We start from the raw sequence: 11,109 nt of genomic DNA, 5'->3' as shown, positions 1-11,109 counted from the left end.
TTTCAGCCTTCCAAGTATGCCTATTTTGAGTTAATCCCCACTCCTACCCCAGGTCTAGGCAACCATTGATTTACTGTCACTTTTTGTTGTTTTAAGGGATACTTTTTACTCTATCTTTCTTTTTTTTTTTTTTGAGACAGAGCTTCAAGCTGTCCCCCTGGGTAGAGTGCCGTGGCATCACAGCTCACAGCAACCTCCAACTCCTGTACTCAAGCGAGTCTCCTGCCTCAGCCTCCCAAGTAGCTGGGACCACAGGTGCCCGCCACAATGCCCGGCTATTTTTTGGTAGCAGCCGTCATTGTTGTTTGGTGGGCCTGGGCTGAGTTTGAACCCACCACCTTGGGTGTATGTGGCTGGCGCCTTAGCCACTTGAGCCATAGGTGCTGAGCCTACTCTATCTTTCTAGTGGTATCTTTTCAATTTTCAACTATGTATATATATAGTATATTTCATAATTAAACATAATTTAACTTTAAAAGTCACAAGCCCTCTAATTATTTTGATTTATGATTTGTGGTCCATTATTAGTAGAAAATACCAGCATATTAAGAGCAGTGTTTTAAATAAAGCACTGATAACAAACATCAATTTTGGAGAAGTGTGTGTGTGTGTTTGTATTTGTGATATTTAAGGGAATTGAATATAGCTTATTTTTCTTCTTCAACCTAAGGTCATTTTGAGTGCCCCCCTTATAATTCATCTACAATAAGGAGTATATATCATGTGAGAAACATTGAAGTCTATAAGTTAAAACAGGTATGTAAAGAGTACATTGAGGCAGACTTGAAAAATTTTTAAAGTAATACCATACCAAAATGTATTTTCATCATATTAGTATGCTACTTATAAGAAGAACACTTTACTATTTCTACCAGTTGAATCTTGAGTTATTTGGGGGAAGATCACACATGAACATTTCTTTTTACTTTAATAGTAATGAATTTATTTTGGTGAGTAATAATAAAACATTTAATGATTTTAAATATTACCTAGGGTAAGGCCTGATATATCTTTGGGTTTACTGTATTAATTATGTCAGAGGTCTCATGAGGTCTTGTGTCCTTTGATCTTCAAAAGAGTAATTTTTTTCTTTAATCAAAAGGGAAAAGAACTGTTGCTATTACATATTGTAGAAATTCAGTGCTAAAGACCATGGCTGATTGGCAATTTAATCAAAATGTATCTCTGTTGCCTTCTCTTGCTTCAGAAAATAGAGTGATTTATGAGGGAGAGCAATAGCTGCTTCTGTTTGCCTACATGAATGCATAGGGTAGTAGTTTTATGACTCCCTTAAATAAACTGTCCTTAGAATGAATTACATAGAAATCTAGAGCTCTGGGTGGGTTGAATGGTTATGTGGTGGTGGAGAGAATGGAGGAGATTGTTTTTATTAATCTGTTTTTAAGAGTTTTCTTCCTTTTCTGTTTTTAAAGCTAAAGCAGCCTATAGATATATTCTTATCTCATGATTGGCCAAGAAGTATATATCATTATGGAAATAAGAAGCAACTTCTTAAGACTAAATCTTTTTTCCGACAAGAAGTGGAGAATAACACATTAGGAAGTCCTGCTGCGTCAGAGCTTTTAGAGCACCTAAAACCTACTTACTGGTTTTCTGCACACCTTCATGTGAAGTTTGCAGCCTTGATGCAGCATCAGGTACAAAGCATAATATTCTTTCATTTAACAAACACTGATCATCTATAGATTAGGCACTGTTGGCACAGTTGTGAAGCTAGAGAAAGAAATAAAAGACAACTTCTTGTGAGTAGATCCATATCCAAAGCGGGGGAAGAGAGAAGCAAACAATTATAAAATAGTATTAATAAGTTTGATGGAAAAGCGGGTACTCGCTGTGAAGGCTAACGGCTATAATCCCAGCACTTAGGAAATTCAAGGCAGGAGACTCGCTTGAGCCCAGGAGTTCAAGACCAGCCTGGGCAACATGGCAAGAGCCCATCTCTACAAAAACTAGAATAGTATTAACTGGGTGTAAGGTAGTGTGCCTGGAGTCCTAGCTACTCAGGAGGCTAAGATTTGAGGATTGTGAGTCCAGGAGTTTGAAGTTACAGTGATCTGTGATAATCCCTCTATATTCCAGCCGAGAATACAGAAACAGAACAAGACCCTGTGTCTAAAAATATATAATAACAGAAAAGTGCTAAGACGTTATGGGCCTACCTACATCAGACTGTGGGAGGATGGGGGGAAAGATGAAGATAGAGAAGGTTTTTGAAAGGAATTGATGACTGAGCTGAGTCTTGAAGTGCCAGTAAGAAACGGACTATAAGGGGATTTTAGTTCACGGAACCAAGGTGCAAGACCTGGAGGTTTGAGAGCCTGGTACATTTAAAGAGTTCCTATGGCTAAGGCATAGGGACAGATGAAACTGGAACAAGATCATAACTGCTTTCTGGGCCATGCCCTAGAGTTTGGGTTTTAGGGAAGTTGGGAAGTGATAAAATCAAATTTTCATTTTAGAAAGATTAGTTTGGCAGGAGGTACATGTATGGATTGGAGTGATGTAAAATGGAGAGCAGAGCAAAAGAGGAGGGTCTCACTAAAGGTAAAGAGAGACTACAGAGAATGAAGCAGGTTTTAGAGAGATGTTGGGAGCAGATTGTTAAGATTTGGTGTCTGAGGGAGGAGGGAGTCTAGAACAATACCCAGAGTTTTTTTTTCTATGAGTAACATGGATGATGGTGCTTGATGGAAAGTGGAGAGTAAATAGGTACTTACAATCAGTCTTTTATGGAAGTATGCATTCTTCCTTTCACCTCTAACTCTGGCTGAACTCAGACTTTCCCATAAAGTATGTACATAGTGAAAGTGTTTAGAAAATGCTGGGTTATCAACAGAGTTAGAGATTTCTTCTTGGACTCATGTGTAGAATTTCTCTGAGTCTTTAATACGGTAGCAGACATTGCCTTTCTCAAGAGTGGAATGTGATGGTTTGCACTTTCTTTTCTTTTTTGAGACAGAGCCTCATCTGTCCCGGTTGGTGTGGTGCTGTGTCATCCTAGCTCACAGCAACCTCCAACTCCTGGGCTCAAGCAAGTCTCCTGCCTCTGCCTCCCAAGTAGCTGGGACCACAGGCGCCCGCCACAATGCCTGGCTATTTTTTTTGTTGGTTGCAGCCATCATTGTTGTTTGGCAGGCCCGGGCTGGATTTGAACCCGCCACCTTAGGTGTATGTGGCTGGCACCTTAGCCACTTGAGCCACAGGCGCCGGGCAAGTTTGCACTTTCTAAACTTACTTGACTCTCTTATGTTGTAGCACATATAAGTACTTTACTCTATGGACATATGACATTGGCTTTTGGTATTGTACATAAGAAATCTTGGCCTAACCCAAGGTTACAGAGACTTTCTCCTGTTTTCTTTTTCTTTTCTTTTCTTTTTGAGACAGAGTCTTACTTTGTCACCCTCACTAGAGTACTGTGGCCTCATAGCTTACAGCTACCTCAGCCTCTTGGGCTCAAGTAATTCTTTTGCCTCATCCTCTCAAGTAGCTGGGACTACAGGTGACCACTACAGTGCCCAGCTATTTTTAGAGACAGGGTCTCGCTCTGGCCCAGGTTGGTCTCAAACTCGTCAGCTCAGGCGATCTGCCTGCCTCGGCCTCTCATAGTGCTGGGATTACAGGCAAGAGCCACTGCATCCGGCCTCCTATGCTTTCTTGTAAAATTGCATAGTTTTATTTCTGCCAGTTTACTTTTAAGTTTTTTTGTTATCTTTAATCCTTGTGTTATATGCTTTAACATTATTATCATTGTCAGTTTTTGCTGTGAATTTTATAAGGAGGTTGAAGCCTGGAGAGGTTACATGTCTTTCCTATCATGGCACAAGTGGGTATAGATATAACTAACTTGTTTTGGACAGTAATACTTACTCCTTTGACACACAACTTAGGGGTTTGTGTACCAAAGATTATTTTTGTATTATCCAGTGTTTTGTATTACCTGTAATATTTTGACATTTTTTCTTAAATTGTGGTTTATATTATCTAGGCAAAGGATAAAGAACAGACAGCCAAAGCAACCAAATTTTTAGCCTTGGACAAATGCTTACCACATAGAGACTTTCTTCAGGTAAAATGAATTAAGTAATTTTATAATATAGCTTTACTCTTCCAGTGATTAAAAAAATCATTAATTTTCCTTTCAGAATTTATTTGTATTCTTTGTAATTTATGTATTTTGAGATTCTTTGGGCATGTTTTAGTTAAATAATTTAAGTTCTTTTTAAATTTTATTGAGTTATATTTAAAAAATCTTAGACTGTTAAAAATATAGATGTATTTCTTAAAATTATTTCTTTCTGCCTATAGGTGTTAGAAATAAAACATGACCCCAGTGCTCCTGATTACTTGGAGTATGATATTGAATGGCTCACTATTCTCAGTGCTACTGACGATCTTATTAATGTGACTGGGCACCTATGGAATATGCCTGAAAATAACGGCCTGCATGCAAGGTAAATCTGACCTCATTTAGGACTTGCCTTCTTCATCATGTGCATAATTTTTATCTTTATTGTTGTCTTTAAGCAAGGGAATTGCTGAATCAGTGTCAGAACATAATTAAAGGTTTACTGACTGGCATAAGTATAGAAAACTACAGGTTTTCTATCTAAGAGAGACAAGAAGTTAGGCTCGAATATTAACTCAAGTAAGTTTATAAGTGAAAAGGTATCCCTAAAATTGTAATATAGTGAAGATTTACTTCACACAGTAAAATAATTTATTCACACTTGGGGTATATGTTAAAGATGGCTTTTTCTGAGAATTATTTTTATTTCTAAACGGTTCCTTGCTAAATTAACTATAATTTTACTAAATGGAATTTTGACAGATAGCTTATTTTTTTATCCTTGCACCTGAGGTCTAAGTTAGAGTTCATCATTTATTGTTTAAAGCTGAAAACTGTAAAAAGCTATTATTTTGAATTTTGATAGGTGGGATTATAGTGCAACAGAAGAAGCTATGAAGGAAGTTTTGGAAAAATTGAATCATGACCTCAAAGTTCCATGTAACTTCAGTATAACAGCTGCATGTTATGACCCTAGCAAGCCACAGACACAAATGCAGCTGGTTCATAGGCTCAATCCTCAGACTACTGAATTTTGTGCTCAGCTTGGCATCACAGATCTCAATGTTAGGCTTCAGAAGGCCAAGGAAGAACATCAGTTTTGTGGTGAATATGAAGAGCAGGATGGTGTGGAGAGTAATGATTCTGGAGAAGATAGGAGTGAATACAACACAGACACATCTGCTCTGTCTTCTATTAATCCAGATGAAATAATGTTAGATGAAGAGGAGGAAGATGAAGATAGTATTGTAAGTGCACACAGTGACGTGAATACACCATCTGTAGAACCGTCTGATCGAGCTTCTGACTTTTCTACAAGCTTCTCTGATGTCAGGATCTTGCCAAGTTCCATGATGGTATCTTCTGACGATACATTGGGTTCCCCAGTTGTTACAGAGGGAAAATGTGATGAGGCTGTGGAGTCAGGGGATGGGGAGGACTTAACCAAGGTGCCATTGAAGAGGTTGAGTGATGAACATGAACCTGAACAAAGAAAGAAAATCAAGAGGAGGAATCAGGCCATCTATGCTGCAGTAGATGATGATGATGACTATGCAGCTTAAGACACTGTACTTGCCTTAGTATTCTATGTAGATACGTGATTTTTGAAAGCATATTTTTAGAGTTGGATTTTTGACTAAAGGCTTAATTTTGTAATAATGAAGTTATATAAGAGAATTTTAGTAAGAAATTGACTTTAGGCCTTTGTATGTTTCAGATACATATTAAATTTTTATATATTTACTTGACTAGATACCTTTTGGGGGAAGATACACAGTATTCCCTTTCATTTGTTCAGCAAGTACTTATTGAACACTGACTTTGTACCAGGCACTCTTCTGTAATATGGGACTATAAAGATGAGTAAGAGGGATTTTTGCCTCCAAGGAGATATTACTGTAAACATTTTGGTGTTTAAAATATTATATTTTGTTTTACAAATTGAAGTCATTATTGTACATATAATTATGTATGCATTCTTTTCATTTATTATAAGTGTTTTCCCTAGTCGGCTTTTAATGTCTGTCAAATAAAAATTGAAATTGAAGATAGCAGATAAGATATTAGGAAATAAATTATCATAAATATTATATATTGGTAGACAAAATCTTACACTTCATTGCTGAGATTAGCATCAAGTTACTGTTGCATAGTGTATTTTAGATTGATCTTTAATTTTTGTGTAACGATAGTAACTGTGGACAGGTCAGTTTTGGCATAGTTCACCCCACTATTTGCAGGGATCAAGTTGCACAAATGCTGCTCCTCGTGCTGCATGATGGATTACTAGTAATAAAGTATTTTTGAAGATCCATATAGGAAAATTCTACCTCTGTGCTGTCTCTGGTTAAAATGCCTGGACTGCCTGAGAAGACTGGTGCTCTGTTCTTTGTAATTAGGAGCCATGGAATCCAAAGATTGTCCCAGAATCTCATCATCCCACTGTAGTCCAAATCCAAGAGTCACTTTGCAGTTGACTTCTAGCATGTCTGCATTTGACTTAGGTCTGATAGGGGTGTCCAACCTTTTTCTTTTTTGTTGCACATTAGAAGAAGTTATCTTGGGCTACACAGTAAATATGCAAACACTAAAGAAACTTGAGTAGCCAAAAAAAAAAAAAAGGACTGTGCATACTTTTCATGATAGCTGACACCACAGATAAGCAAAAAATGTCCTCACAAAATCAGCATGCAGCCCCTGGGTGCTGGATGCAGATTGGACACCCCTGGCTAGCACCCTGGGGTTTTTATTTCTTTCTAATTTTTAATTTATTTTCTTTTTTAAGTTGAATATTTAATCCACTTGAAAAAATTATTATTTACATGAAGGATGTAAAGCTATGAATTTCCCCAATTGTTGATTTCGTTGTAATCCATAAATTCTGATATTCAATATTTTTTCTCCAGACATTTTAAAGAGAAAAGCAGAAGGTGGCTAGATATAAAACAAATATTAGAGTTAATAAATGGGAAAAAGGATAATCCTCTGGATTACCTAATTAAGAAAGCACAAATATTAAAAAAAAAAAAAAAAAAAATCCCCTGCCCCACACAAAACATCTGGTCCAGATGGTTTTAGGAGGAAACTACTAAATCTTTTCAAGGCCACACAATTTCTACTGTTATATAAGCTGTTCCAAAATACAGAAAATGAGAAAAATTTAGTTTCTTTTTATGAAGCAAGTGACATGTCTAAATCTGAAAAATGTTTACACGTACACAAAAAAGCCCAAATTATAGCAAGCAATCTATAGCACATTTTAAGATGATACAGTTTGGGACAAAGATGGTTAAATATTAAGAAGTCTAAAACCAACACATTGTAGCCCATGATTGCATTAATGTACACAGTTATGATTTAATAAAAGAAAAAAAAAAACAAAAGGGATCATCAGAATTAAAGACTTGCCTTGCAAAACTTTAAAGAAGTTTGTTCATAAAATTCACGTTAATATATCTAAAGATAAATATTATTTCTTTTGATAATGAAAAGGCCTTTAACAAAACTGAACACCCATTTCTGATTTTACAAAATAAAACAATCTAGATTAATGAGAAAACACTGCATATTCACATCTAAGCCATGAAACAAGACAAGGATACCCACTACCTTCATTGCATTTTAACATTGTATTGAGAAGAGCAAAACAAGTAGATAATCACAATGAGGGGAATCAGAATCTCCAAGGAAAAGGCATCTGTGTACTGGTGACCTGATAGTTTTGGTGGACAACAAAAGAAAATCAAAACTCAAACTAATACCTCAGTAAAGTAGTAAGATATAAAATTAACACAAATCAACAATTTTCACACAGGTACCAGTGACCTAAAACAATACGCAAAGAAAGAAACATTTAAGAAAAAATAATGAAGAAAACCTTAAGATACAGCTGAAAAATAAAAAAGTACATTTTATGGAGAAACATTTTTTATTCTTGGATAGATAATTTTAGAGATATCAATTCTTCTCAAGTTAACATAAATTTAACATGATCCTGGCCAAAATATCAATACTTTAAAGTTCATATGGAGATAGGTTGGGGTGTGGTGGCTCACACCTGTAATCCTATAACTCTGGGAGGCTGGAGTGGGAGGATTGCTTGAGCTCAGGAGTTAGCAGCCTGAGTAACAAGACCAGTCTCTGCTTAAAAAAAAAAAAAAAAGATTGTGGCAGCAGTCCTGGCTACTCAGAAGGCTGGGGCAGAAGGATCATTTGAGCCCTACAGTTTGAGGTTGCTATGAGGTATGATGATGCCATGATACTGTAGCCTGAGTGATAGAGTGAAACTCTATCTCAAAATAATAAAGTTTATATGGAGAAGTCAGTACAGACAGGAAAATCTCCCCAAAATCAATGGAGGTATACTGGCCATCTCAGATATTAAACTATGCCATAAAGCCTGTAAAATTAAAATAATGTAATACTGGTGCATGAAGGGATGGATAAATGGACTAGAAAGATCAGAAATAGGCCCAAACATACATAAAATAGTAGTGTATGATTTAAGTGGCATTTCAAATTGAGAAAAAAAGAGGATGTTTTAAATAAGGTTGGACATCTGGATACTTATTTGGAAAGAAAGAAACTTGGGTTTATACTTTATATACCATAATAAACTCCAAATAGATCAGAGATCTAAATGTGAAGAATGAAACTCTATAAATACCAGATCAAAAAAAAAGAGTAAATTTCCTTCTAACTTGTAATTGAGGAAAGTCTTTGTAACTATAGGTCAAAATGTAAAGAGTTAAACAACGGATACATTTTAAGCATATATAAAAATAGATAACTTACATGGCAAACAAAACACACCCTAAACAAAGTTAAATGACAAATTGGAAAAAGTATTTGCAACTCATATCACCAACAAAGGGTTCATCTTCACAAAACATAAATATATAAACAGTAATCCTACTTCTAGGAATCAGTTCTAAAGGTACCCCTTGACAAAGCATAAACACAAGATTTTTCACAGTAGCATTACTTGCAAGAGCAAGAGATTAGAAACCTAAATGTTCACCAGAGAGGATTGGTGGATCAAATATCCAATGGTGTAATATGAAGGCTTTAAAAATGCAGGACACAAATTGTATACAGAACTGTTCATAACATGTTATTCATGACAGCCAATCAGTAGCAAAACCCAAATGTCTGTCAACTGATGATGAATAAGTGGAGGTATGACCATACGATGAAATATTCAGCAATAAGAAGAAACGAAGTACTAATACATGGTGCATGGGTGAACTTTGGAAACTTGTTAAGTGCAAGAAACCAGACACAAGAATCCACATGAATGATACTTTTTATATGAAATGTTCAAAATAGGGCAAACCATTGAGGCAGTATGTTGGTTGCCTAGAGCTGAGGGAAGGGACTAGGGTATAAGGAGGAATGAGTGCTAATGAATACAGAGTTTCTTTTTGGGGTGATACAAATGTTCTAACATTATGGTGATGGTTACACAATATTAAAAACCACTCAATTGTACTTTTTTTTTTTTTTTAGAGACAGTCTCACTTTGTCACCCTTGGTAGAGTGCTGTGCTGTCACAGCTCACAGCAAACTCCAGTTCTTGGGCTTAGGCCATTCTCTTGCCTCAGCCTCCCGAGTTGCAAGTAGCTACGACTACAGGCCCCCGCCACAACGCCTGGCTACTTTTTGTTGCAGTTTGGCCAGGGCCGGGTTCAAATCTGCTGCCCTTGGTATATGGGGCCGGCACCCTACTTACTGAACCACAGGCGCTGCCCTCAATTGTACATTTTTAAACAAAGAATGAGAGATTCTCATAAACTGATATGGAGTGAATTCTAGGTTATTAAGTGAAAAAGTAAGATGCAGAGCAGTGTATATTTTCTAAGAATAAAGTTAATCTCGTATGCTTTTTTCTTTTAGTTTTGAATCTGTAAGGCATATGCATGTTTCCAAAGTGAAAACCATATGAAGAGGTATACTCAGGGATGTCTTGCTCCCATTTGAAACCCCGTCATCAGATTTTCTCCTTCCTTCTCCTTTCATTAGTTTCCAGTGTATCCTAATATTTGAATTAGTGATATCTGAGGTGAACCTTTAAAGTAGTAGAAATCTAAAACTTGTAAGTCGTGAAAGTTACTGATTTTTACACTGCAAGCCTCCATTCCTCTTTCTGGTCATAGCTTTGGCCCTATGACCAATGATTGGGTGATTGGGAATCACCTCTACTGCACTGATATCCAGCTCTTACCTGTCCATGGACAGTCATGTTACTCAAGTCATACCAGCTGGATGCTCCTTTCTTGGAGTATGAATCTTTATCAGAGAGATAAAAAGATGAAAATGGTTGGTGCTCATTAGCTCTAGGGGCAGTACCCTGGCAAAACCATGGAGTGGTTTCTATTATCTGTTCTACGTCCTCAGAATTGCTCTTAGCCTAATTTTCCAACCTTCGTTTCATTTTCAAATCTCCAACCTCCTATTTCTTTATCTCCTTCTGGTAAACTCCTCACTTGTTTTATTTAGACAGCATGAGTTTTTGTGTTTTCACCCAAAATACTGTGACTGATACATACACTCCTAAGTGCTAATGAGCTTACACTGTAGTAGAATAGGATGGGCAAAAAAGCAAGTAAGATAAATAAGACTTTACTTATTATGATTTCCTTTAATTCCTCCCTATCAACCTAGGCTAACCACTCATTTATTCATTCAAGAATTATTAATTAATTAATTTATTTTTTGAGACAGAGTCTCACTTTGTCACCCTTGGTAGAGTACCATGGTGTCATAGCTCACAGCAACCTCAAACTCCTGGGCTCAAGTGATTCTCTTGCCTCAGCCTTCTAAGCAGATGACACTACAGGGGCCTGCCACAAGGCCTGGCTACTTTTAGAGACAAAGTCTTGCTCTGGCTCAGACTGGTCTCAAACCTGTGAGCTCAGGCAGTCCACCCCCACTCAGCCTCCCAGTAGTGCTAGGATTACAGGCAGGAGCCACCATGGCTGGCCAAGAAATATTTGTTGAAATAGCTGGGTAAGGGGTTG

The 11,109-nt window shown here is 36.9% G+C and overlaps 1 protein-coding gene across 1 annotated transcript in view; it reads left to right on the top strand.

Annotated features, from left to right (window-relative positions):
• The window catches only part of DBR1 (debranching RNA lariats 1), an 11,014-nt gene extending 4,552 nt beyond the window's left edge, over window positions 1-6,462 (top strand). Inside the window, exons 4-8 of the mRNA XM_003789423.3 lie at window positions 671-756; window positions 1,434-1,658; window positions 4,010-4,090; window positions 4,330-4,475; window positions 4,956-6,462. Of these exons, the coding sequence (XP_003789471.1) occupies window positions 671-756; window positions 1,434-1,658; window positions 4,010-4,090; window positions 4,330-4,475; window positions 4,956-5,652 (1,235 nt within the window). The 3' untranslated portion in view covers window positions 5,653-6,462. The remainder of the gene's footprint in view (window positions 1-670; window positions 757-1,433; window positions 1,659-4,009; window positions 4,091-4,329; window positions 4,476-4,955) is intronic.
• The last annotated feature ends 4,647 nt before the right edge of the window (window positions 6,463-11,109 follow it).

Source organism: Otolemur garnettii, unplaced genomic scaffold, assembly GCF_000181295.1.
Source record: "Otolemur garnettii isolate 467f Iridium unplaced genomic scaffold, OtoGar3 scaffold00032, whole genome shotgun sequence".
NCBI lineage: Eukaryota > Metazoa > Chordata > Mammalia > Primates > Galagidae > Otolemur > Otolemur garnettii.
Note: the sequence above shows the minus strand (reverse complement) of the source record. Positions and strands in the feature narration are given on the sequence as shown.